This window comes from Coregonus clupeaformis, chromosome 12 (genome assembly GCF_020615455.1).
Source record: "Coregonus clupeaformis isolate EN_2021a chromosome 12, ASM2061545v1, whole genome shotgun sequence".
Taxonomy (NCBI): Eukaryota; Metazoa; Chordata; class Actinopteri; order Salmoniformes; family Salmonidae; genus Coregonus; species Coregonus clupeaformis.
In genome coordinates, this window is record NC_059203.1 from 50,138,448 (window position 1) to 50,166,370 (window position 27,923).

At 41.4% G+C, this 27,923-nt stretch overlaps 2 protein-coding genes and 1 long non-coding RNA gene across 3 annotated transcripts; 2 read left to right on the plus strand and 1 right to left on the minus strand.

The window, feature by feature from the left end:
* The first annotated feature begins 807 nt into the window (after positions 1–807).
* On the plus strand, positions 808–11,985 carry LOC121578718 (sodium-coupled monocarboxylate transporter 1-like). Its single transcript, XM_041893103.1, has 15 exons — positions 808–1,732; positions 3,245–3,310; positions 3,539–3,590; positions 3,950–4,017; positions 4,266–4,420; positions 4,546–4,686; positions 4,803–4,932; positions 8,838–8,926; positions 9,187–9,299; positions 9,546–9,613; positions 9,710–9,796; positions 10,036–10,229; positions 10,472–10,581; positions 10,787–10,872; positions 11,025–11,985. Exons 1-15 carry the CDS (start codon positions 1,376–1,378, stop codon positions 11,148–11,150), a joined length of 1,842 nt encoding a protein of 613 aa, XP_041749037.1. The 5' UTR covers positions 808–1,375; the 3' UTR covers positions 11,151–11,985.
* A 1,398-nt stretch (positions 11,986–13,383) lies between these two features.
* On the plus strand, positions 13,384–18,092 carry si:ch211-105j21.9 (sialomucin core protein 24-like). The gene is made up of 4 exons (XM_041893104.1): positions 13,384–13,440; positions 15,509–16,091; positions 16,202–16,357; positions 16,603–18,092. The coding sequence occupies exons 2-4, from the start codon at positions 15,527–15,529 to the stop codon at positions 16,785–16,787; spliced, it is 906 nt and encodes a 301-aa protein (XP_041749038.1). The 5' UTR covers positions 13,384–13,440; positions 15,509–15,526; the 3' UTR covers positions 16,788–18,092.
* Positions 18,093–26,451: 8,359 nt separating this feature from the next.
* LOC121578745 lies at positions 26,452–27,668 on the minus strand. Its single transcript, XR_006002826.1, has 4 exons — positions 27,572–27,668; positions 27,278–27,340; positions 26,847–26,942; positions 26,452–26,564 (listed from the first exon to the last, which is right to left on the minus strand). It is a non-coding gene; the product is annotated as an uncharacterized LOC121578745 (long non-coding RNA).
* Positions 27,669–27,923: the final 255 nt, after the last annotated feature.

The following is a 27,923-nucleotide window of genomic DNA, read 5'->3' on the forward strand; positions in this document are numbered from 1 at the left end:
AAGATAATCATTGTACCATCTAAACTGAAGAACGGGAAGCATAGAAATAGTGCACATAGAACAGATCTACCGCTTCTTATACTTGCTTTCAAAAAGTTACATATTGCAGATGAAGTGTTTTCATTTGATGTTCATGATTTTTTATGTATCCACCATTTCACACTAAAACAAAAGTTACTGAAATTAATGCAATCTGTGAATAGGAGCATTACAGTTTGAGTACTTGAGTGATTATTTTTACAATATACTGACTCATGCAATGGGATGGAATGGCTTATCAATGGCTGATCAATGACTGCATGTTTTGTTCTATCTAAAAGATGACTTTGCTTGTCTGGAAAGTCTAATCAGTCAGGTTTTAATGTCATGTTCACAAGTACAGTGAAATGCAAGCTCTAAACCCAATAATGCAGTAATCAATATCAATGTAGTACTAAAAATAACATAAGGTAGAACAAAAACACACAAAAAAATATCAAAATTATTATAAAAAGGTCTGGTCTTGGAGTCCATAAATACTGCAGGAGTTCTTGATGCGGAACCCATACTTCGACAGTTACAACAGTGTCAGGCTGACAATGCATGGTGTTTTACCACAAGAACAATACCAACAGTATATTTATATTGAATGGTAGAGCGGCCAAACACACTTTATGAAGTCAGATATAAAGATCATTCCGTTTTACAATCTTGGAAGGCGGTGCAGTGAATTCTGTATCTTTTGTCCTTGGGTGATGATTAATTGAAGTTGTATTTATGGGTAACCGACACCAAGAGTGCTTTTGTCATGACAAAGGGAGCACACAAGGAAGTCTTGCTAAACTGGAGGATGCTTTGCTAGTAGTTTTCAGCTTTGTTCAACCTCAACAAGTAAGGAAGACTTAACAATAGGAATATTGGACATTTGTTATTAGGTTTCTAGGATGTTTGTATAAGGATATTTCTTTCCATTTTGGTTGTCAAATAACTGCAATAATCTCAACACTTAATCTGTATTGATACTTGCATTCCTGAGGTGCATATCTAGTTGACTGAGAATGTATTTGTTATTGTTTTGTTCTCTTGGAAGACTGAGAAAAGGTTGGCCTCAATTTTAGTAAAAGTGTTTTATTTTGACATTCTTGATAAAAATAAAATAATAATTCAACTTTGTGAAAGTTAAATAATTCTGTAATTCACATACCATTCATTTTGATCGAATTGTAAATAGGAAAAATAGTGTGCATTGGAAATAAATGAAATGAAATATTAGCAACATTGCCTAACAATCAACCTGTAAGATCTAAGTGTCGCGCAGCGGGTGAAAGTGGTTAGATAGTAAAGGTGAGATAAGTGTTGGTCTCTGCCTGAGGGATCTCTTCTGGGGTCATTAACCATGACGACGGGCACAGGGGGCCCAGTGGCCTCGTTCTCTGTGTGGGACTATGTGGTGTTTGTGGGCACACTCCTGGGGGCGGTTGGCATCGGCCTATTCCAAGCCATCCGGGGCCGCAAGAACACCAGCAGCGGTGAGTTCCTGCTGGGGGGCCGTCAGATGACAGCGGTGCCCGTTGCCATGTCCCTCACTGCCAGCTTCATGTCTGGCATCACCGTGATCGGAACGCCAGCCGAAGCCTATCGGTTTGGGGCAGGCTACTGGATCTTTGCCATCTCCTATGCCATCATGTCCACCATCACCGCCGAGATCTTTGTCCCTCTTTTCTACCGCCTGGGCATCACCAGCACCTATGAGGTAAGGAGATATACCAGGCTTTGTCAGACCCACCTGGGTCAAATACATTGCACTTTTGTGACTATTCCACTGGGTCTATTGTACTGGTCAAACAGCGAGTGCAATCAAGGTGGATGGAGATAAAGTGAAGAGGAATAGGGGAACTTGGGTAAGAGGTTGGGTGTAGGAATTAAGATGAATCACCAGGGGAAAGGTGAAGATGAGAGGGTGTGCTCTAACATGTCTATCCGTTGTAATTTAACTAATGATTCATCACTGATCCATGAAAACAATCTAATCCAGGAGGTGTGTCTTCTTGTTACATCTGTTACATTCAGCATATTTGAGGACTTTACCTAGTAAAAATATGTGACTAATTGCCATAAGAGTCCATAAAAGTATTTCCTCTGCTTTGACAAAGAAACCATTGATGACTTGAAAATAATGTTGAGGCTTTAGACCTGCAAATAATAATAATAATAATAATACATTTAATTTGTGAAGCGCTTTTCTCAGACCAAAGGCGCAAATAAATAATAATACTAATAAAAACAATCCAAAACACAGAACATAGAACACAGACAACAATCAAAGCTATATACAGGTGTCGTCAGATCCAGAGGACACAAGAACAGAATTAGCTGAGGTCCTTGAAAGCTTTTCTGAACAGCACAGTCTTGAGCTGTGCCTTAAAGGAGGACAGAGACTCTGCAGCCATAATACTGTCTGAAAGCCCTGTCACCCAGAGTTATTAGTCTGCTGCGGGGCTGCTGAAGGGAGATGGACCTGGAGGAGCGAGGGGTGCGTGTGGGGCAGGAGGGTAGAATGAGGTCAGAGTGGTACTTGGGTCCAGAGTTGTGGATAGCTTGGTGGGTGTGAACCAGGATAGACAGATAGACAGACTACTGAGAAATCAAATAATATAATATAATAATAATATGCCATTTAGCAGACGCTTTTATCCAAAGCGACTTACAGTCATGTGTGCATACATTTTTTACGTATGGGTGGTCCCGGGGATCGAACCCAGTACCCTGGCGTTACAAGCGCCGTGCTCTACCAATTGAGCTACAGAGGACCACAAATCTATGCATCTTTCTTTATCATCACTTCCTGATTACCCAGATAACAGTTCTAGGGAGAGAGAACATTTTTGTAATGTTACCCGTAATGTTCCCCTAATGTTTGAGTGTCCAGTTTTCCATTAGATAGGGGAACATTCTATCCATGTTAACAAAGACCTTCTGAGAACCATTTTAGCAGATTTTGGTGTCAGAGTTAGGAGGAACATTCCCTTAATTTGAAACAGAACAAACCCAGAACATGGTTACCATATTCTCAGAATATACAATATTAATGTTCTGGACACATTTCATGGGCGTTGCAAGAAAATTAATGTGTTCAGTTTTCTGAGGGTTAGTGACCTAATGAGACACTTACGGGAATGTTCTCAAATATTTTGGGAATATTTACAAGTGTAAAAAGCCAATGAAATCAGGCCAGGTTTGACTAAAATGTTTATTTTCTCTGCAGTATCTGGAGATGCGCTTTAACAAGTTGATTCGGGTGATCGGGACATCCATGTACATCATACAAACGGTAAATATTCAGTTAACATCATGGGATGAAATGGTAGGCAGTGCTTCCCTAAGGATTTGGTGGAAACAATAATCTCCATAATACATTAACTACAAAAAATTGCCCTTCTCCTTTTTTCCATTGCCTGTTTTTCTGAAGCCATCTGGCCATCTCAGGTAAACATTCCACCTTTATGAATGTGCATCAAGCATGTTTACGTCAATCAACTAATTGCTGTGTTTCTTTCAGGTCCTGTACACTGGTATGGTCATCTATGCGCCAGCTCTCGCACTCAATCAAAGTAAGTCATATGCAAAGTATCTCTGTAATGTCCCTTATCCAAACCACAATAATATTATTATCTGTGCATTGACCGAGGGTCAATCTCTGGACAAGACTGATTATACATCTTTAGCTAATTAAATTGGTCTGTGATCTGATGATTAAGGTATTGTCTAATTGCTAATGAATTGATGCTATCAGCAGCTCGAAAGAGGATATGCAGATATTGTTAGGCTAAGTGATAATATCATGCATGATTCATATGTATCTAGTTTCATCTCAAGGAAACAGTTGAAGAGTATTATTTGGACAATTCATGTAAACGGGTCTGTACCTCTGGGTGTTTCAGTCACAGGGCTGAACCTCTGTGTGTTTCAGTCACAGGGATGAACCTCTGGGGAGTGCTGGTGGCCACTGGGGGGGTGTGCATCCTCTACTGTACCCTGGTCAGTGGCTCATCTCACACACTCCCAATCAGCAATCAACACCTTCCCGCTGTGACAATACACATGACCAAGGCCAGGAGTTTTTCTCGACCCAATGACTTGACCATGCAGGGAAAACTCTGTGCCCCAGTTATGGGCAATTACTAGGGTCCAGGAAACACAACAGAACATACATATGAACATACCTCTTTTGTGCACATGAGGTTACGGTTCCTTCCCCTGACTCCATGTTGTATTGTGGTTCTCAGGGAGGTCTGAAGGCGGTGATATGGACAGACGTGTTTCAGATGGTGATCATGTTAGCAGGCTTTGTGGCCGTCATCGCCAGGGGGGCTGTCATCCAGGGGGGCCTGGGGACGATCTGGGACGACTGCTACAAGGGAGGCAGGCTCAACGCGTTTGAGTAAGTATAATGTCCACAAACGTCATGCAGGGATTGAATAGCTACACTGATAAAAATGAATTACCAGCACAGTATGACTCCTCATAGTTTCCTGAGCGTTTTCACTTTAATACCTTCTAATGCAGTTTTGACCCAGACCCTTTGAAGCGTCACACGTTCTGGACGATCGTGGTTGGTGGCAGTGTAATGTGGGTGTCCATCTACTCCATCAACCAGTCCCAGGTGCAGCGTTACATCTCCTGCAAAACCCTAACCCAAGCCAAACTGTAAGTTGCACTCCTACCTTCCACAATGTAGAACAATCCTAACATACAGGAAAAGCTGTGAATGAAGAATAGCAACATGAGTGTTTGTTCCATTTTGCTTTCTTTAAAACCCTCAGGTCACTGTATGGGAATATAATTGGTCTCTGGTTGACTGTGAGCTTAGCAGTGTTCTCCGGCCTCACCATGTACTCCATTTACAAAGATTGTGATCCATTCACTAACGGTGATGTAGGGGCAGTTGATCAGGTAAGTAAGTGTAAGACAGCTGTGGTTCTTATAGGCATGGACTGCATATACATTGCTGTCTCGAGGTTCTGCTCTCCTGAGTTAGAATACTTAATGATAAACTGTAGACCATACTATTTGCGTAGAGAGTTTACATCTATAGACCGCACTCAACGAGCTGTATAAGGCCATAAACCAACAAGAAAATGCTCATCCAGAGGCAGCGCTCCTAGTGGCTGGTGATTTTAATGCAGGAAAATTGAAATCCATTTTACCTAATGTCTACCAGCATGTCACCTGTGTGACTAAGGGGAAAAAAAGCTCTCCTTCACCCTCCATTTGGCAAATCTGACCATAACTATATCCTCCTGATTCCTGCTTACAAGCAAAGACTCAAAAAGGAAGTACCAGTGACGCTTAATTCGGAAGTGGTCAGATTAAGCGGATGCTAAACTACAGAACTGTTTTGCTAGCACAGACTGGAATATGTTCCGGGATTCATCCGATGGCATTGAGGAGTTTACCATATTAGTCACCGGCTTCATTAATAAGTGCATCGACAACGTCGTCCCCCACAGTGACTGTACATACATATCCCAACCAGAAGCCATGGATTACAGGCAACATCCACACTGAGCTAAAGGCTAGAGCTGCCGCTTTCAAGGAGTAGGACACTAACCCGGACGCTTATAAGAAATCCTGCTACGCCCTCCGACGAACCATCAAACAGGCAAAGCGTCAATACAGGACTAAGATCGAATCCTACTACACCAGCTCTGATGCTCGTCGGATGTGGCAGGGCTTGCAAACTATCACGGATTATAAAGGGAAACATAGCCACGAGCTGCCCAGTGACACGAGGATACCAGACGAGCTAAATGCCTTCTATGCTCGATTCGAGGCAAACAACACTGAACCATGCTTGAGAGCACCAGCTGTTCCGGATGACTGCGTGATCACAATCTCTGTAGCCGATGTGAGTAAGACCTTTAAACAGATTAACATTCAAAAGACCGCAGGGCCAGACGGATTACCAGGACGCGTACTCGGAGCATGCGCTGACCAGCTGCAAAGTGTCTTCACTGACATTTTCAGCCTCTCCCTGACCCAGTCTGTAATATATACAGTACCAGTCAAAAGTTTGGACACACCTACTCATTCCAGGTTTTTTCTTTATTTTTATTATTTTCTACATTGTAGAATAGTAGTGAAGACATCAACATTATGTAGTAACAAAAAAAGTGTTAAACAAATCAAAATATATTTTATATTTGAGATTCTTCAAATAGCCACCCTATGCCTTGATGAGAGCTTTGCACACTCTTGGCATTCTCTCAACAAGCTTCACCTGGAATGCTTTTCCAACAGTCTTAAAGGAGTTCCCAAATATGCTGAGCACTTGTTGGCTGCTTTTCCTTCACTCTGCGGATCGACTCATACCAAACCATCTCAATTGGGTGGAGGTCATCTGTGGAGGCCAGGTCATCTGATGCAGCACTCCATCACTCTCCTTCTTGTTAAAATAGCCCTTACACAGCCTGGAGGTGTGTTGGGTCATTGTCCTGTTGAAAAACAAAAGATAGTCCTACTAAGCCTAAACTTAATGGGATGGCGTATCGCTACAGAATGCTGTGGTAGCCATGCTGGTTAAGTGTGCCTTGAATTCTAAATAAATCACAGACAGTGTCACCAGCAAAGCACCCCCACACTATAACACCTCCTCCTCCATGCTTTACGGTGGGAAATACACATGCAGAGATCATCCGTTCACCCACACCGCATCTCACAAAGACACGGCGGTTGGAACCAAAAATCTCCAATTTGGTCACCAGACCAAAGGACAAATTTCCACCGGTCTAATGTCCATTGTTTCTTGACCCAAGCAAGTCTCTTCTTCTTATTGGTGTCCTTTAGTAGTGGTTTCTTTTCAGCAATTCGACCATGAAGGCCTGAGTCACACAGTCTTCTCTGAACAGTTGATGTTGAGATGTGTCTGTTACTTGAACTCTGTGAAGCATTTATTTGGGCTGCAATTTCTGAGGCTGGTAACTCTAATGGACTTACAGTGGGGATAACAAGTATTTGATACACTGCCGATTTTGCAGGTTTTCCTACTTACAAAGCATGTAGAGGTCTGTAATTTTTATCATAGGTACACTTCAACTGTGAGAGACGGAATCTAAAACAAAAATCCAGAAAATCATATTGTATGATTTTTAAGTAATTCATTTACATTTTATTGCATGACATAAGTATTTGATACATCAGAAAAGCAGAACATAATATTTGGTACAGAAACCTTTGTTTGCAATTACAGAGATCATACGTTTCCTGTAGGTCTTGACCAGGTTTGCACACACTGCAGCAGGGATTTTGGCCCACTCCTCCATACAGACCTTCTCCAGATCCTTCAGGTTTCGGGGCTGTCGCTGGGCAATACGGACTTTCAGCTCCCTCCAAAGATTTTCTATTGGGTTCAGGTCTGGAGATTGGCTAGGCCACTCCAGGACCTTGAGATGCTTCTTACGGAGCCACTCCTTAGTTGCCCTGGCTGTGTGTTTCGGGTCATTGTCAATCTTCAATGCTCTTACTGAGGGAAGGAGGTTGTTGGCCAAGATCTCGCGATACATGGCCCCATCCATCCTCCCCTCAATACGGTGCAGTCGTCCTGTCCCCTTTGCAGAAAAGCATCCCCAAAGAATGATGTTTCCACCTCCATGCTTCACGGTTGGGATGGTGTTCTTGCGGTTGTACTCATCATTCTTTTTCATCCAAACACGGTGAGTGGAGTTTAGACCAAAAAGCTCTATTTTTGTCTCATCAGACCACATGACCTTCTCCCATTCCTCCTCTGGATCATCCAGATGGTCATTGGCAAACTTCAGACGGGCCTGGACATGCGCTGGCTTGAGCAGGGGGACCTTGCGTGCGCTGCAGGATTTTAATCCATGACGGCGTAGTGTGTTACTAATTGTTTTCTTTGAGACTGTGGTCCCAGCTCTCTTCAGGTCATTGACCAGGTCCTGCCGTGTAGTTCTGGGCTGATCCCTCACCTTCCTCATGATCATTGATGCCCCACGAGGTGAGATCTTGCATGGAGCCCCAGACCGAGGGTGATTGACCGTCATCTTGAACTTCTTCCATTTTCTAATAATTGCGCCAACAGTTGTTGCCTTCTCACCAAGCTGCTTGCCTATTGTCTTGTAGCCCATCCCAGCCTTGTGCAGGTCTACAATTTTATCCCTGATGTCCTTACACAGCTCTCTGGTCTTGGCCATTGTGGAGAGGTTGGAGTCTGTTTGATTGAGTGTGTGGACAGGTATCTTTTATACAGGTAACGAGTTCAAACAGGGGCAGTTAATACAGGTAATGAGTGGAGAACAGGAGGGCTTCTTAAAGAAAAACTAACAGGTCTGTGAGAGACGGAATTCTTACTGGTTGGTAGGTGATCAAATACTTATGTCATGCAATAAAATGCAAATGAATTGCTTAAAAATCATACAATGTGATTTTCTGGATTTTTGTTTTAGATTCCGTCTCTCACAGTTGAAGTGTACCTATGATAAAAATGACAGACCTCTACATGCTTTGTAAGTAGGAAAACCTGCAAAATCGGCAGTGTATCAAATACTTGTTCTCCCCACTGTATAGCCGTGTTATTTTCTACTATATATATATATATATAGCCGTGTTATTCACTGTGTCACTATTTTTTTTATTCTTCTTATCTACAACTCTGCGTTGTTGGAAAAGGACCCATAAGTAAGCATTTCATTGTTAGTCTACACCTGTTGTCTACAAAGCATGTGACGAATAAAATGTGATTTGATTTTAATTTGATTTGACTACGGCAGTGTTATCAAATGTTGAAACTGACTGGTGTGTGTGTGTGTGTCTGTGTGCACATGTGTGTTTGTGTAAACAAGCTGCTTCCATACCTGGTGATGGACATTCTGGCAGCCTATCCTGGAGTCCCTGGGTTGTTTGTATCTGCAGCATACAGTGGTACACTAAGGTGAGTATACTCCAAGGGGAACCCAAATAGAGAATGTCTGGTTACACAAATGTTCTAGGTGGAAAAGGTCTGGATGGATATTTAAATGTATTGGCATAGTAAGAAAACCCCACCTCATGATCCCCTACCCCGTTCTGGGTCCGAACACATGCAGTATTCCACTACTAACCTATCAATTAATGTGTTTAACCATGAGTTCCCAGCAGACAAAGGACAATTCTTTCTCTTCTCCTCATCTATTGTCATTGCGTCTGTTTCAGTACTGTGTCCTCCAGCATCAATGCGCTGGTGGCTGTCACTGTGGAGGACTTCATCAGGCCAGCGTGCAAAAACCTGACAGAGAAACAGGTGTCCTGGATCAACATGGGCCTCAGTGAGTTTCACACAAAACAATAACCATCTGACAAAATGTCATGACTGCCACAGCCCTGTGTAAAACTAACAAAATGATATGCGGGCTCATTCAAATAATAATGTGATACAAATATACAGTGTGTATTTTTGTCAGTTTGACATTTTTTAAAATGTATGTACATTATATGTTATTACTTTACATGGAAATATATTCCTAATCATCATATGTTTATGGGATATTTAATTATCTTTGGACATATTCCAGGTGTTTTCTTCGGGGTTTTGTGCATTGGGATGGCTGCAATAGCTTCACTGATGGGGAGCATTTTGCAGGTAGGAAAACAATAATCAGATGTGGCTCTGTAGCACCACCTGCTGTCTAGGAGTCATCCTCTCTACTTTATGTTTCCAACCGTTGTCTCTTTTCAGGCAGCACTCTCCATATTTGGAATGATCAGTGGACCTCTTCTTGGACTTTACCTACTAGGCATGTTCTGGCGCACAGCAAACTCAACAGTAGGTATTCCCAATCTTATTCATATCAATGTCATCATTCATACTCAAAGACTGATTTACTCATTACTCAAAGAGAAATTAACATCTGTAAACACTATAAAAATCCTGACATACAAATCAAGATTTTGGTTGTTAAATACAACACAATGTTAAAGGTTAGACAACATAATAATTACATATACATGTGATGTATCTCTATAGGTAAGACTGTACTGAGACTGCTTCCTTGTGCCTTGCAGGGGGGACTCACAGGGCTGATTGTGGGCCTTGTTATTACCCTGTTGGTAGGGATTGGAGCGCAGATATACCCACCCTCAGCTGATAAGATCAACCCCCTGCCAATCAGTGTGGCAGGCTGTAACCGCACACAGGACCTGAACTACACCACCCTGGCCCCATGGACCAGCGCAGTAACACTGACCCCTCTGCCTGAGTGAGTTACTCACAGTCACTTTATAACCCCTGTCTCCAGTCACCCTATTCCCAATATAGTGTACTACCTTTGACCAGAGTCCTATGGTGCTTATAGCTATGGGTTAGCAGCCTTGTTAAACCAGCCTGATCTTGCCAGCTCACATTCTGTTTCACTGAAAGGAATCTGATTTCACGAGGCTAATGTGTAAGGGGAGCTGAGCTAAGGTTGCTCAGGTATGACTCTTTATCTTGTTGTTACAGTGACCGACCAGCTCTGGCAGACTCATGGTACTCTTTGTCCTACGTGTACTTCTGTCTTCTGGGCACTCTGGTGACTGTGATCGTGGGCCTGGTGGTAAGCGCTATCACAGGTGAGGATACCTCCTTTAGCTCTAACCCTAACAGCATAGTGCGTGATATGATTATTACTGACTTCATGACCTGAACAGGACAAACTCCTGGTCAGGTTTGTTTAGGAAATACTCCTGGCCCTGGGTATAATGACTTAGGCTGGTTCAAATTGATATTGTATGCATTTAGTTAAGCCAGACATCTCCCTGTGTTGTGTCTTTCCAGGTGGCTGCAAGCAGGAGAATCTACGCTCGGATCTCTTTGTAAGGAGAAGTGATCTATTCTGCGCTGGCTGTGGCAAGGATTCAGAGGTAAAGCATCTCCCCACCACCTCAACCCTCTCTCTTTCATTTTTTTCTCTCTCTCATACTGTAGGCCCACATCTGTATGAAATGTTCTGTGTCTGTGTCTATCTGTGTGTGTGTTAACTGGCTCCTGGGTGGTCTTTGTGTGTCTTCCGCAGGCATCAGACCCTGAGATAAATGAAAAGGCTGGGTCAGAGCTGAAGAAAGGATCAAACAACGCTGGATTCAAAGACTCTCAGCTTAACATTGTGGATAAGGATGTGGAGAAGGTCACTAAAATGTGATGCTGCCACCAAGCTAAATACACGCTGTCTACTGGAGTGCTCCAAGAGAACGATTTGTCCTCTCACATTTCCATTCTAGTTTTATTATAATGAAATTAATTGCTAAGAAAAGGAAGCCCAAGTGTGTAATTATGCAGATGAAGTCTCTAATCAGCAAATGTGTGTGTGAGTGACATGTCTCTAAGAACAAAGGACAAGCATTTCTAACCCCATATTCAACAGGGTCAATACTGACCGTGGGTCCCAACACATTTTTTTAAATTTATTTTTACTCAGTTGGGCATTCAATTTACTGCTGTCGAGAGTTGTAATAGCAGAGAATGCACAAGGCAGCATTTCAAAATGTGTTAGTGCATGGGCAGTTTTCCTCTATTTATGTCACTCACTGACAGACCTTAAAGAGCTATTTAAACCTGTCAGAAATTTCCAGTTGATCAACTAGCTAGCCTATGGTAGCTAGGTAGGTATGTTAGGCTAACCAGCTATCTAAATCTTGTTGTTATCATCAGATTACTTGACCAGGGGCCTCAACACCCAAGGGGCCTCCATTGATATTGTTGAGTCACTAAAGTATCATATCAACACACATATGACATGGCAAAATGTCTATAATTGGAGGAAATTAGCTTTAAAACTGCAACAACAACAAAACTAAATCACCAACAAGGGGGGTGTGAACAGTTTGAACAGTTTGGGGTCGTATGGGTTGTGAGGTGGGGGTTTGTGACTTTTCAACAATGTGTTAAGATTATAAATCAAATAAGTTTAATTAAAAATACATGAATTAAAATATACATCTAACCTACTTGTCACTACAAATAATGGACTTGTAATATGAGCATATGTAGTTGATAAAAGATTGTGCTGAAATGTATACCGAGTTTGCTTGCTGTGATTGTTCTTTTGGGATTCTTTCATTGTCAAGTTGTTTTCATAAACATGCTTGATTTAGGGCAATGAGCTAGACACAAATGCATGCTTATTTCTAAACAGGTTTGGAGTGCAACAGTTATACTGTATCTTGCATGCATCACATGAGGTGACCATATTCATTAACCACAAACAACTGTAGGCTACTAACATACTACTTCAATTCGTTTTTTCCTGGGGCAAATACCCAGGGTTGCATACAGTTGACATGCTGTAAACATACGTAGCCGATGTGAGCAAGACTTTTAAACAGGTCAACATTCACAAGGCCACTGGGCCAGACGGATTACCAGGACGTGTACTCAGAGCACACGCGGACCAACTGGCAAGTATCTTCACTGACATTTTCAACCTCTCCCTGACTGAGTCTGTAATACCTACATGTTTCAAGCAGACCACCATAGTCCCTGTGCCCAAGAAAGCTAAGGTAACCTGCCTAAATGACTACCGCCCCGTAGCACTCACGTCGGTAGCCATGAAGTGCTTTGAAAGGATGGTCATGACTCACATCAACACCATCATCCTGGAAACCCTAGACCCACTCAGAGTCAGAGGAAGGCCCAAAAAACTGTCAAAGACTCCAGTCACCCAAGTCATAGACTGTTCTCTCTGCTACCGCACGGCAAGCGGTACCGGAGCGCCAAGTCTAGGTCCAAAAGGCTCCTTGACAGCTTCTACCCCCAAGCCATAAGACTGCTGAACAATTAATGAAATGGTCACCCAGACTATTTACATTGACCCCCCCCTTGTTTTTACACTGCTGCTACTTGCTGTGTATTATCTATGCATAGTCACTTTTCCCCTACCTACATGTACACATGACCTCGATTAACCTGTACCCCTGCACATTGACTGTACCCCCAGTATATAGCTTCGTTATTGTTATTTTATTGTGTTACTTTTATTTAATTTTTTACTTTACTTTATTAAGTAAATATTTTCTTAACTCAATTTCTTGAACTGCATTGTTGGTTAAGGGCTTGTAAGTAAGCATTTCACAGTAAGGTCTACACCTGTTGTATTCGGCAGGTGACAAATAAACATTGATTTGATTTGATACCGGTTTGTGCAGCCTACCATACACAAACATCCAAAAAAGGTAGAGAAAACATTTTCTTCCTTTTTTACCTGTCCCACAACTGGTTTTAATAATAACTTAATAATAACTTATCTGCAAAAAGTTCTGATTTGCTGACTGTAAACCTACATGTAGAGTTTTTCTGACTAATGACCAGGTCTCCTTGCCAACCAGCAGACAATAAAGGAAGTGAACACAGAAGAGGACCGCCCACTTCACATTTCACTGAGCCATGAAAGCAAGCCTTCCTGGTTTCACTCTCATGTGTGCTGGCTGTGTAAGGTGAGCTAAAACTATTTTCTGAATGTTGACTGTGAAAATAAAATGGTAGGGTATACTGAAGGCCAAAAACACAATGGAAAAATAGCATGTTCATTAAATACGGAATGTACTTAATGTTTTCATTTGCCCTGTACTTACTTTCAGAAGACAGGTGCATTGGTATTGTTCCGGTTCCAACCAAATGTTATTGTCGTGGACGCATACTGTATTTTGCGGATGTTATATTATATATATACTGTATATATAATGGTGTGTATGGACAGTATATGAATAGGAAAGGTGTGTACAGCAGTAGTTATATAGGATGAGCCTTGACTAGAATACAGTATATACATATGAAGTGGGTAAAACAGTATGTAGACATTATTAAAGTGACCATTGTTCAATGACTATGTACATAGGGCAGCAGTCTCTAAGGTGCAGTGTAGGTGGTAGCCGGCTAGTAACAGTGACTAAGTTCAGGGCAAGGTACTGGGCGGAGGCCGGCTAGTGGTGACTATTTAACAGTCTGAGATAGAAGCTGTTTTTCAGTCTCTAGGTCCCAGCTTTGATGCACCTGTACTGTCTCCGTCTTCTAGATGGTAGGTTATTTTGATACTGTAGGCTCTCAAATTGACCGATTATGACGCTTATTCTTTAGTGGGCTGAAAGAGGTGCGATTTTTATGTCGTATCTGCCTACCTCGGTCAAAGACATATGTGCTGTAACATTTGCTAATACAAAGGCTATTATACACAACAGGCCTATCTGAATACAATGACAAAACATGGGTTGTGACCAATGTTTCCTCTAAACTGCGTGCGTGCGTGGGCGCGCAGTAGCAGAGGACTGTGGCCCTCTGTAGCTCAATTGGTAGAGCATGGCGCTTGTAACGTCAGGGTAGTAGGTTCGATCCCCGGGACCACCCATACGTAAAAATGTATGCACACATGACTGTAAGTCGCTTTGGATAAAAGCGTCTGCTAAATGGCATTGACACGCACGACTCATCCCGTACTCTACACAGACCGGTGCGGCATAATCAATCAGAGCTTCAGTAGGCCTATATGCAAATAGACCATTGCCATATATGGATCAATGCCATTTACTTTGATCTGGACAGTCTTTACAGCTGTGGTCGTGAGTAGATGTAACAAGTGGCCTCTTGCGATCAAAGCAAGAGCTGCATGTGGCCACGTCCCATCCTTTGCTAGTTAGTTATTAGCCCAGTTATAGATAATTTGTAGTCAGCAATAGGGGAGTGATTGCTTCCTACAAGAGCACAACTTGTGTACATTTTTAGACATCTTTGAAAAGTGAGTCAGGTAAAGAGCTTTTTTATGTGTTAAAGGGGCAGTGTTGTATTTCGAGACAGGCTTGAATAAGCTAAGTAGCCAATAAGCAGAGGGTAGCAACATTTGCCTGATTCTCTGTAATAATGGTATGGGAATAATCATGCATTATATTTTGTAAAGTGGTTTCTTGCATCAAACAACACAACACCATTTTCAGTCACCTCCTGAAAGTGGATAAACAGGTTAGTGTCAAGCCCTGCATGTTTTTTTTTCTTCAAAAGTCTTATGAAATGTAGGTCTACATTGAACACCACACATTGACTGCTACTGTAGGCTAAATTATAGAACAGCTATTTCCATGTTAAAATGTTATGGGATACATTTTCTCCATTGTTTTTGATGTTAGGCCACTCTGGTAGGCCTACATTATGATCAATTAGCCACAGTAGCCTACTTGGCCACTGTTAAAACTGTAACTTAAAGTGGGTACAGCCTCAGTGTTCACAGTAAACGCGTGCTGGAAGTTGCACAGAATTTTCACAACTTCAAGTTTGCGCTCAGCAGACCTGAAATTTGCTCAATGCCTATTTTTATTCTGGGAACATTGGTTGTGACTCATATGTATGGTATCCTTTGGGACTGTGAAAAAATAGGAAAAGTACAGGCTTGTGTTGTTTCAATATTAGAACACACAGGCTGAGGGACTTTAAGATATGGTTGGTCAACACTATACACAGCTGGGGGTTATTATTTGGATCCTTATAATACATGTTTTATTATGTTGTACACTATAGGACCAAAGAGAAAACATAATGGCCATGGATCACAGACTTTCTCTACCCCTGGCAAGTTTTCTTTTGGCCATTTCCTTGGCTACAACTACAACTCTGACAAGCTCTTCTGAGAGAGGAAATAATGCCACCACCACAAATATCAGTTTGGTTACTGCAATCACAGAGACAATGGCTCCAAACCAGACCTACCCCACTGCCATGTCAACTTCCTCAAACGTCACTGTCGACGGTGCTCTCTCTACTACAAGTTACCATAACTCAAGTCAGAACAGCACTGGAACAACAACTCACAACGCTGTACAGGACATCTCAACAACCACAACAGCACTGCCTGAGAGCTCAAACACAACCACAACCACAGAGTCAACACCGTCAGCTTTGGCCCCTACAGATAAGGCTACATCTGCAGCCACTACAGACCCAGGCATAGTCCCCTCCACTGCACCAACCACCCAAGCAGCCAAGACCACTGAAAACCAAAACAGTACATCAAATACACCACCACAACAATCCACTACGAATCTTCCTCAAACCACCAATACCACGACGTTGATGGCAACAGCAACACATAATGTGACACAAGGTAACTGCTGCTGGTTGATATGTCTGTCTTTAAAGATTATGATTTATTATGCAACAAACATTTAAGTGAATTTCAATCGTCATTAATATCTTTCCTGGTTTATTCAACAGGTTTTGGACTAGACAATTCAGAAAAAGGCATGACCATTCTTTTCAGTGTTGTGCTTGGGGTGTTTGTTTTGGGGATATTTATGTACATGTTGAATAGATGGAACCAGATGAGGCAATACTCACATCGACCTCTCTATAACAACTCTGAGGCTGAAGGTAAGGGAATTCATATACCATGTTCTCATAAAATCTTTGTTCAATATCTCAAATTGCTATTTATTTTGTCATTCTCACTAAGATGTAGAAACATTGACAGTGCATGCAGGCCTACTGTACAGTGTACGGTCTCACATTTTATTCTTGTGTCATACATTAATAAATATATAATTTCAGCTGACACATTTGTGCTACTTTAGTGTATGTCACATTAGTTCTTACAACTCTACTCAATGCATTTTCAGTGGATGGATCCCTAGCAGCAGACGACACACTTGTCATTTCAGGAGGACTCTACGATGGTTCACAAATCTATAATCCAACTATGACAACTACTGATATGACGGAGGATGAGTTCAATTTTGATAATCATCTACGTGTGGCTCAGCCATCACAGTTCCGCCTGGAGATCTTAAATGATGAACAATAGAGCTCCCCAGGCTTTGAGGCCTCTACCTTTCATACTTTTCAGCCTATTGATTATGATTTTTAATGTCAAATCGAGCTTTTTTTTTTTACTCCACTTTGTAAATTATGTCAAACCAATAGGCATTTCTTAACATCACTTTATCAATTGCATTTGTTATTTTCTATACTTTCCCCCCCTACCCTACCATCCCTACCCTAATTGGAGTAAACTAACGGACAACAATACTTCTACCGCTACTTACAGCTATTTCGCTCACATCTATGATACCTGTAGTTAAATAATTATACATATATTCCTAATTTCCTCTTTCTTCATGTGCTGGATTGTCACCCACAGCGGCCAATCCATCATTCATTCTGATCTTAACTCCAACCCTCCGATGTCTACAGATTAACCCATCTTTCCCAGTATAATGCTATTTTGCTATTTCATTTTACAATACATCCCTTCATTTTACTATGATGTCTTAGGAGGGTCCTGAACTTCCCTAATTGTAACATTTCTACCGATATTGCCCTAAAAATGTATACTTTACCTAAGAGTATAATGATATTTCCCATTGACTGATTGTGGTTTTTCAGATACCCTAACAATACAGGTTGCAGGTCCAGCAGAACACAGACATTAAGACTTAACAACCATTCCTGGACCTGACTCCAAAATCGAGCCACCAATGGACAGAACCAGAAAATATGATCTATTGATTCTGTTTCCTTGTGGCAGTCTGCACAAGGCTGACTGTTGAATGCCCAATATATTGAGCATTCTTTTTTTAGGAAGTATTTTATATAATAGCTTAAATTGAAAATAATGGATTGAAGTGTCACTTGTTGTTTTATATGTCAGTTCATAGACCCAATGCCAAGGTATTGAGACATCAAAAACCTGTTCCCAACTGACTTGAATTTAAATGGTATTGCTGTCAAACCTTTTGACTTGAAGTAAAACTGATACATTTTTGATTTATACAAATCATTTTAAGCCATTTATGATTTTTAATGGGTGGCAGACAGATTCATTCTTTAATTTCTTTAAGTAATTGTCTCCTCCAATTTTGTGGCAGAGCCGCAACGAGTTGGTTATAATTTTGTATTGAGTATACACCTCCATACACCTCCATACACCTCCATACACCTCCATACACCTCCATACACCTCCATACACCTCCATACACCTCCATACACCTCCATACACCTCCATACACCTCCATACACCTCCATACACTATTGTTAGTTGCTTGTGTGACATAAGGTTACCATTCTTGTTTACAATGTCCTTCATAAATATTATACCCTTGTACATTTCTTTCAATTTTTTGTATATTCTTTTCTGTATCAGTAAATTGGAGTTTAGCCATATTGTTTTCTGTGATATTAGATCTGCCTTTTCTGGAGGATGAAATTGAAATTGTAGCAAACTCTGTAAAAAGGAGGATACTTTAAATGGATTGTATACTGAGTGTACAAAACATAAGGAACATCTGCTCTTTCCATGACGTAGACTGACCCGGTGAATCCAGGGTAAAGTTATGATCCCTTATTAATGTCACCTGTTAAATCCACTTCAATCAGTGTAGATAAACAGGAGGACATAGGTTAAATAAGGATTGTTAAGCCTTGACACAAATGAGACATGGATTGTGTATGTGTGCCATTCAGAGGGTGAATGGGCAAGACAAAATATGAAAGTGCCTTTGAACGGGGTATGGTAGTAGATGCCAGGCGCACTGGTTTGAGTGTGTCAAGAACTGCAACGCTGCTGGGTTTTTCATGCTCAACAGTTTCCTGTGTGTAACAAGAATGGTCCACAACCCAAAGGACATCCTGCCAACTTGACACAACTGTGGGAAGCATTGGAGTAAACATGGGCCAGCATCCCTATGGAACGCTTTCGACACCTTGTAGAGTCTATGCCCCAACGAATTGAGGCTGTTCTGAGAGAAAAAGGGGGTGAAACTCAATATTAGGAAGGTGTTCCTAATGTTTTGTACACTCAGTGCATTCAAAAAGTATTCAGACCCCTTCACTTTTTCCACATTTTGTTACGTTACAGCCTTATTCTAAAATTGATTAAATACTTTTTTTCCCTCATCAATTTACACACAATACCCCATAATGACAAAGCAAAAACAGGTTTTTAGAAATGTTAGCAAATGTATTAAAAATAAAAAACAAATACCTTATCTACATAAGTATTCAGACCCTCTGCTATGAGACTCGAAATTGAGCTCAGGTGCATCCTGTTTCCATAGATCATCTTTGAGATGTTTCTACAACTTGATTGGAGTCCACCTGTGATAAATTCATTTGATTGGATATGATTTGGAAAGGCACACACCTGTCTATTTTAGGTCCCACAGTTGACAGTGCATGCCAGAGCAAAAACCAAGCCATGAGGTTGAAGGAATTGTCCGTAGAGCTCCGAAACAGGATTGTGTCGAGGCACAGATCTGGGGAAGGGTACCATAACATTTCTGCAGCATTGAAGGTCCCCAAGAACACAGTGGCCTCCATCATTCTTAAATGGAAGAGGTTTGGAACCACCAAAGCTCTTCCTAGAGCTGGCCATCCAGCCAAACTGAGCAATTGTGGGAGAAGGGCCTTGGTCAGGGAGGTCCAGAGTTCCTCTGTGGAGATGGGAGAACCTTCCAGAAGGACAACCATCTATGCAGCGCTCCACCAATCAGGCCATTCAGTGGCCAGACGGAAACCACTCCTCAGTAAAAGGGCTCCTGACAGCCCACTTGGAGTTTGCCAAAAGGCACCTAAAGGACTCTCAGACCATGAGAAACAAGATTCTCTGGTCGGATGAAACCAAGATTGAACTGAATGCCAAGCGTCACGTCTGGAGGAAACCAGGCACCACTCATCACCTGGCCAATAACATCCCTACGGTGAAGCATGGTGGTGGCAACATCATGCTGTGGGGATGTTTTTCAGCGGCAGGGACTGGGAGACTAGTCAGGATCAAGGGAAAGGTGAACAGAGCAAAATACAGAGAGATCCTTGATGAAAACCTGCTCCAGAGTGCTCAGGACCTCAGATTGGGGCGAAGGTTCACCTTCCAACAAGACAACGACCCTAAGCACACAGCCAAGACAATGCAGGAGTGGCTTCAGGACAAGTCTCTGAATGTCTTTGAGTGGTCCAGCCAGAGCCTGGACTTGAACCCGATTAAACATCTCTGGAGAGTCCTGAAAATAGCTGTGCAGCGACGCTCCCCATCCAACCTAACTTAGCTTGAGAGGATCTGAAGAGGAGAATGGGAGAAACTCCCCAAATACAGGTGTGCCAAGCTTGTAGCGTCATACCCAAGAAGACTCGAGGCTGTAATCGCTGCCAAAGGTGCTTCAACAATGTACTGAGTAAAGGGTCTGAATACTTATGTAAATGTGAAAATTTAAAAAAACTTGTTTTTGCTTTGTCATTATGCAGTATTGTTTGTAGATTGATGATGATTAAAAAAATCAATTTTAAACTAAGGCTTTAGCGTAACAAAATGTGGAAAAGGTCAAGGGGTCTGAATACTTTCCGAATGCACTTCTTGAAAGATTTAGCTGATTATAGACAAATCAGGGAGAATATGACCATCTGAGTAAATACAAATAAATGAATATGGCAAATTTGAGCATAATTTTTATTTGGTAGTAATATACATAATAAATAACAATACATAATACAGTGTTTTACATTTACGTCATTTAGCAGACGCTCTTATCCAGAGCGACTTACAGTTAGTGAGTGCATACATTATTTTTTTATTTTTCATACTGGCTCCCCGTGGGAATCGAACCCACAACCCTGGCATTGCAAACGCCATGCTCTACCAACTGAGCTACATCCCTGCCGGCCATTCCTTCGACGACTTGTGCGTCGCCCTATGGGTCTCCCGGTCACGGCCGGCTACGACAGAGCCTGGATTCGAACCAGGATCTCTAGTGGCACAGCTAGCACTGCAATGCAGTGCCTTAGACCACTGCGCCACTCGGGAGATACGTAATATATAGGAACAAAAAACAGCACAAGCAAAAACAATGTTACGAACAAATAAATTCAATTTCATGAACACGAACTTATTCATGTTGAATGGACTCAAAGGAGGCAAGTTTTGTCAAAACAACAAGCATTTGACATATTTTTACCATGAATAATGTGAGGAAAGTGGCTTAACAGTAACACGAAAAACAAGATAACATACTTGGTTAATTTGTCTGACATTTCTGTTTCGGCCAACAGCTTTCCCAGCATCAGGCAACTATAGACATGAATGAACTTGAGAGCAGTGGTGTTATGAACAGAGAATATTGAATCTTAACATTTGTCATACACACAGAAAACGGTCTATCTTGAAAAGCACAGCACTTGTTTCTTATGCAAATAACTTTTCAACTCCTTTTTTCATCATTTCAGCACCAGTAACAGCTGTCAAACCAGCATCCCGCATCATTTTCATTGCAGTGAGTTTTAACGCACTCTCAGGTGTATTCTGAACGGCAGGGCTCTGGATCTGAAACATTACAAATAATAAAAACAGGGAAAAAATATTCTATTCATATTGTGAAGCAGAAGCAAACCAGTGGAAGACAAATAGTGACCTGAACATTTTTGAACCCCACAGCATTAACCACTTTTATAATAATATAAATAATATGCCATTTAGCAGACGCTTTTATCCAAATCGACTTACAGTCATGTGCGCATACATTTTTACGTATGGGTGGTCCCGGGGATCGAACCCACTACCCTGGCGGTACGAACGCCATGCTCTACCAATTGAGTTACAGAGGACCACATAAGTTACAGACTATATTTTAGAAGTTGATCATGCAGAGGGAGTATTACCAAGTAAGTAAAGTATTTGGTGGTAATGTAAGTTCAGTTGGCTCATTCTACCTTCCTGAATATGTCCACTTTTTGATGCTTTGCTGCTGGTACATATGGTTGCAGGCTACTCTTGAATGGATCAGTTGCAACTACAAAGCTCTGACATTATAAGAACCACAAAGACACCCGCGTTAGAAGTTGTGATATTTATAGCAAAATGATTTCCACAATGGAAATGTGCATGTGCATACCATACAGCATGCATTACAAAGTTATGAGTTTAATTTATGAGTTTAACTTACTTGTGGTCATTGGGTGTCATCTGATAATAAATCCTGAGTTTTAGGCCAAATCAATGTTTTGAGCACTAAGTGAAAACCCCCTAGAGTCGATTGACGCACTGGTGTGTCAGTCTAAGTTACATAACAAAACAATCCCCATCAAAATCTGTCCGATTTTTTGCATTGGATGAGTCTCAATCCACTGCATCCGCCAGTGTCGCACTTCCGCATCTGCGGTTAAAGGTGGCAGAGCTAGAGCGGTGTTTGTCAGACCATGAGACATCCTGAAAATCGGTTTCCTCACGTAAACGTCTGTAGAGTTTGACCTACAAACTATTAAAACCACTCCATGGAAAGGGGAGACTCTCACGAACATGACTCTACGACCTCAACAAGTTTCACGGGACTCGTCTGAAGGTAACCGGTACCGGTTAACAAACCCGAATGGATAGTCATTTTTTGCCTACCCAAAAAAAGGGGTTAAATATATGTAACAATAATATTTCCTGAGTTTTTTATATCTCCTAGATTTAAGACAGACACTTCAAAACCTTGTTTCTTATGCTTTATTTTTTGACTGTCCTTTTTGCCAATTATGAATGTGATATTCAATGTGTTTCTATAACATTTTTTATATATATATAATTTTAGACCTAAAGAGGTCCTACAATTCCAAATCAAATAGCTAAATGATCCATAGTATGACCATCTTAAAACAATTATATATGTCAGTTTAGCCCCCCCAGTTTTTGACCAGAAAACAATCATTTTAAGAGGTTCATGATCACTTACACTTAACGCAAACTGTTGTGATGCTCTGATATCTGAATATCTACAGTTGAAGTCGGAAGTTTACATACACCTAGCCAAATACATTTAAACGCAGTTTTTCACAATTCCTGACATTTAATCCTAGTAAAAATGCCCTGTCTTAGATCAGTTAGGACCACCACTTTATTTTAAGAATGTGAAATGTCAGAATAATATTAGAGCTAATTATTTATTTCAGCTTTTATTTCATTCATCACATTCCCAGTGGATCAGAAGTTTACATACACTCAATTAGTATTTGGTAGCATTGCCTTTAAATTGTTTAACTTGGGTCAAACGTTTTGGTTAGCCTTCCACAAGCTTCCCACAATAAGTTGGGTGAATTTTGGCCCATTCCTCCTGACAGAGCTGGTGTAACTGAATCAGGTTTGTAGGCCTCCTTGCTCACACATGCTTTTTCAGTTCTGCCCACAACTTTTCTATAGGATTGAGGTCAGGGCTTTGTGATGGCCACTCCAATACCTTGACTTTGTTGTCCTTAAGCCATTTTGCCACAACTTTGGAAGTATGCTTGGGGTCATTGTCCATTTGGAAGACCCATTTGCGACCAAGCTTTAACTTCCAGACTTTAACTTGAGATGTTGCTTCAATATATCTACATAATTTTCCTTCCTCATGATGCCATCTATTTTGTGAAGTGCACCAGTCCCTTCTGCAGCACCTCCACAGCATGATGCTGCCACCCACGTGCTTCACGGTTGGGATGGTGTTCTTCAGCTTGCAAGCACCCCATTTTTCCTCCAAACATAACGATGGTCATTATGGCCAAACAGTTATATTTTTGTTTCACCAGACCAGAGGACATTTCTCCAAAAAGATCTTTGTCCCCATGTGCAGTTGCAAACCGTAGTCTGGCTTTTTTATGGCGGTTTTGGAGCAGTGGCTTCTTCCTTGCTGAGTGGCCTTTCAGGTTATGTCGATATAGGACTGGTTTTACTGTGGATATACAGTGGGGAGAACAAGTATTTGATACACTGCCGATTTTGCAGGTTTTCCTACTTACAAAGCATGTAGAGGTCTGTAATCCAGAAAATCACATTGTATGATTTTTAAGTAATTCATTTGCATTTTATTGCATGACATAAGTATTTGATACATCAGAAAAGCAGAACTTGATATTTGGTGCAGAAACCTTTGTTTGCAATTACAGAGATCATACGTTTCCTGTAGGTCTTGACCAGGTTTGCACACACTGCAGCAGGGATTTTGGCCCACTCCTCCATACCTTCTCCAGATCCTTCAGGTTTCGGGGCTGTCGCTGGGCAATACGGACTTTCAGCTCCCTCCAAATATTTTCTATTGGGTTCAGGTCTGGAGACTGGCTAGGCCACTCCAGAACCTTGAGATGCTTCTTACGGAGCCACTCCTTAGTTGCCCTGGCTGTGTGTTTCGGGTCGTTGTCATGCTGGAAGACCCAGCCACGACCCATCTTCAATGCTCTTACTGAGGGAAGGAGGTTGTTGGCCAAGATCTCGCAATACATGGCCCCATCCATCCTCCCCTCAATACGGTGCAGTCGTCCTGTCCCCTTTGCAGAAAAGCATCCTCAAAGAATGATGTTTCCACCTCTATGCTTCAAGGTTGGGATGGTGTTCTTGGGGTTGTACTCATCCTTCTTCTTCCTCCAAACACGGCGAGTGGAGTTTAGACCAAAAAGCTCTATTTTTGTCTCATCAGACCACATGACCTTCTCCCATTCCTCCTCTGGATCATCCAGATGGTCATTGGCAAACTTACATTTACATTTTAGTCATTTAGCAGACACTCTTATCCAGAGCGACTAACAGTTAGTTTTATTTTTCATACTGGCCCCCCTTGGGAATCAAACCCACAACCCTGACGTTGCAAACGCCATGCTCTACCAACTGAGCTACATCCCTGCCGGCCATTCCCTCCCCTACCCTGGACGACGCTGGGCCAATTGTGCGCCGCCCCATGGGTCTCCCGGTCGCGGCCGGCTACGACAGAGCCTGGATTCGAACCAGGATCTCTAGTGGCACAGCTAGCACTGCGATGCAGCGCCTTAGACCACTGCGCCACTCGGGAGACAACTTCAGACGGGCCTGGACATGCGCTGGCTTGAGCAGGGGGACCTTGCATGCGCTGCAGGATTTTAATCCATGACGGCGTAGTGTGTTACTAATGGTTTTCTTTGAGACTGTGGTCCCAGCTCTCTTCAGGTCATTGACCAGGTCCTGCCGTGTAGTTCTGGGCTGATCCCTCACCTTCCTCATGATCATTGATGCCCCACGAGGTGAGATCTTGCATGGAGCCCCAGACCGAGGGTGATTGACCGTCATCTTGAACTTCATCCATTTTCTAATAATTGCGCCAACAGTTGTTGCCTTCTCACCAAGCTGCTTGCCTATTGTCCTGTAGCCCATCCCAGCCTTGTGCAGGTCTACAATTTTATCCCTGATGTCCTTACACAGCTCTCTGGTCTTGGCCATTGTGGAGAGGTTGGAGTCTGTTTGATTGAGTGTGTGGACAGGTGTCTTTTATACAGGTAACGAGTTCAAACAGGTGCAGTTAATACAGGTAATGAGTGGAGAACAGGAGGGCTTCTTAAAGAAAAACGAACAGTTCTGTGAGAGCCGGAATTCTTACTGGTTGGTAGGTGATCAAATACTTATGTCATGCAATAAAATGCAAATTAATTACTTAAAAATCATACAATTTGATTTTCTGGATTTTTGTCTCTCACAGTTGAAGTGTACCAATGATAAAAATTGCAGACCTCTACATGCTTTGTAAGTAGGAAAACCTGCAAAATCGGCAGTGTATCAAATACTTGTTCTCCCCACTGTAGATACTTTTGTACCTGTTTTCTCCAGCATCTTCACAAGGTCCTTTGCTGTTGTTCTGGGATTGATTTGCACTTTTCGAACCAAAGTTCGTTAAATATCCAGGAGACAGAACATGTCTCCGTCCTGAGCGGTATGACAGCTGCGGGGTCCCATGGTGTTTATACTTGCGTACTATTGTTTGTACAGATGAATGTGGTACCTTCAGGCGTTTGGAAATTGCTCCCAAGGATGAACCAAACTTGTGGAGGTCTATCAGAAGCTTCTAAAGCCATGACATCATTTTCTGGAATTTTCCAAGCTGTTTAAAGGCACAGTCAAATTAGTGTATGTAGACTTCTGACCCACTGGAATTGTGATACAGTGAATTATAAGTGAAATAATCTGTCTGTAAACAATTGTTGGTAAATTACTTGTGTCATGCACAAAGTAGATGTCCTAACCGACTTGCCAAAACTATAGTTTGTTAACAAGACATTTGTGGAGTGGTTGAAAAAACAAGTTTTAATGACTCCAACCTAAGTGTATGTAAACTTCCGACTTCAACTGTACCTGTTTACCCTGTGACTCCAGTTGCCTGCTCATTTTCTGAGATGTCATCTATTTTTTCAGGTCTGTAATCTCTTGTAGTAAGCTTTCCTACAACCCAACATGACATCGTGACTGAGTAAACAGACAACATTTGTCACCTGCCACAGCTTTGTCAGCATGGCATGGGACATGACACACTTACCCTCTCCTTCATTTATTTCTATAGTTGTTCCTTCAAACGGCCATTCTTGATGCTCTGCTGTGATAGCTCCAATTCCTGAGTAAAAATCAGGAAAATATCCAAGAAGCAGAAGCTATAACAGTCTACTTAAATACTCACAGTTAATACAATCACATTTTTATTTGTATACTATCATGTATCATACCAGTGATATTATATTAGCAGTTGCCTCCATGTCTTTCATCTTCTTCTCATCAAGCTCTGAATCTTTCTCTTCAACCATTTTGTCATTTTGTCATCATTTTTCATACTGGTACTGATACCAACTGAAAACGAAATGTTAACAAACACACATGAAGAACATTTCATACAACAAGCAAGATGGCAGCGGTGTTGGTGTAATCTGTGGATATTTAACTTGTGCTTTTCCATCAAGGCAACCATATCTGCTAACTTGTTCTGACATTTGATTTCAGCATCTTCCTTACTCTTGACAGCCTTTGTAGCTGTAAGCTGTAGCTTTTGTACCTGCAGGGATCAAGGTATGTAGTAAATATTCTGCTACCAGAAACTGAAAATGGATTATATTATTAACTTCCATTAAACACCTTTTTTCTGAAGCTCAGCCTCAGATGAAGCAATCTTTTACATTCCTCTTCATTTGACTGCTGAAGATTGTCTGACTCCTCTTTCAATTTGTTTATCTATAAGGAATGAAAAACCTAGCTTCATTTCCAAGTTGACTGGATTTTGTCTAAATTGCCATTTTTTCTTCAAAGTTTTGTTATGAGAACAAACAAGTAAATGAAAAACACAAGTTATAGAATGCTGAAAGTTTTAATTTACTGTATCATTCATTTTTCATTTTATCATTCAGTTTTGAGTCAACACAAAGTTATTTTTGGTATTCGTCCTGGACTTTAGTTTTACTCTCAAATTGTATCTTCAGGTTGGACAGCTAGAGAGAAAAAGCAAAGTATTCGATAAGATAATTAAAGACAAAATAACCCAAGTGTAGAAGCATGAATTTCATAATCACCTTTGTCGCCACTGCTTTAATTTGTTTCTCTTTTTTTGAGAGCTCGGCCTGCAGATCTCCACACTATAAAAATAAAGTAAAACAGAAAATAGTCAACTTGATTTACTATCACACATCACTCAGTGTGAATATACATTTATGTATGAAAATAAAAATGTATTCACTCACTAACTGTAAGTCGCTCTGGATAAGAGCGTCTGCTAAATGACTAAAATGTAAATTTACATGGTCATATACTTTTTCTGAAAAACTGTTTTAGACTGACATCATGTTTAAGACAGTTGATTTACTTACACTTTCTTCAAGTTTCTTCTGCAGATTTTCAGTATCTTGACCTTGCTCTTCAACTGACCTTGCTCTTCAACTTTGCATTTGCCGCTAGAAATGTGTTCAACATCCTCTGAAGGAGCTAGCAAGTTTACTAGAAGATAGAGTCAGTAGTTGCCTTGGTAACCAAACAAACATACTTGCTAGTTTAGCTAACCAAACAATATGTTTATTTTTATTTTTTGGGGTGAGTATGCCAAAAGTGTCGTACTACATTCACCAAAATACGAATTATACAAGCAGTGAACACTATTTCCGTGCTTTTAGGGCCCATAATGCAATTCTTCCGATAATGGGCGTGGCTTCACAACATTTTCAG

Bases quoted from the DNA above. Each gene is read 5' to 3' on its own strand.
- LOC121578718 (XM_041893103.1), top strand. From the start codon at position 1,376: ATGACGACGGGCACAGGGGGCCCAGTGGCCTCGTTCTCTGTGTGGGAC. The intron at 3,311-3,538 runs GTAAATATTCAG...TGTTTCTTTCAG, and splicing joins CCATGTACATCATACAAACG to GTCCTGTACACTGGTATGGT. The intron at 10,582-10,786 runs GTGAGGATACCT...GTGTCTTTCCAG, and splicing joins GGTGGTAAGCGCTATCACAG to GTGGCTGCAAGCAGGAGAAT.
- si:ch211-105j21.9 (XM_041893104.1), top strand. From the start codon at position 15,527: ATGGCCATGGATCACAGACTTTCTCTACCCCTGGCAAGTTTTCTTTTG. The intron at 16,092-16,201 runs GTAACTGCTGCT...TTTATTCAACAG, and splicing joins AACACATAATGTGACACAAG to GTTTTGGACTAGACAATTCA. The intron at 16,358-16,602 runs GTAAGGGAATTC...ATGCATTTTCAG, and splicing joins TAACAACTCTGAGGCTGAAG to TGGATGGATCCCTAGCAGCA.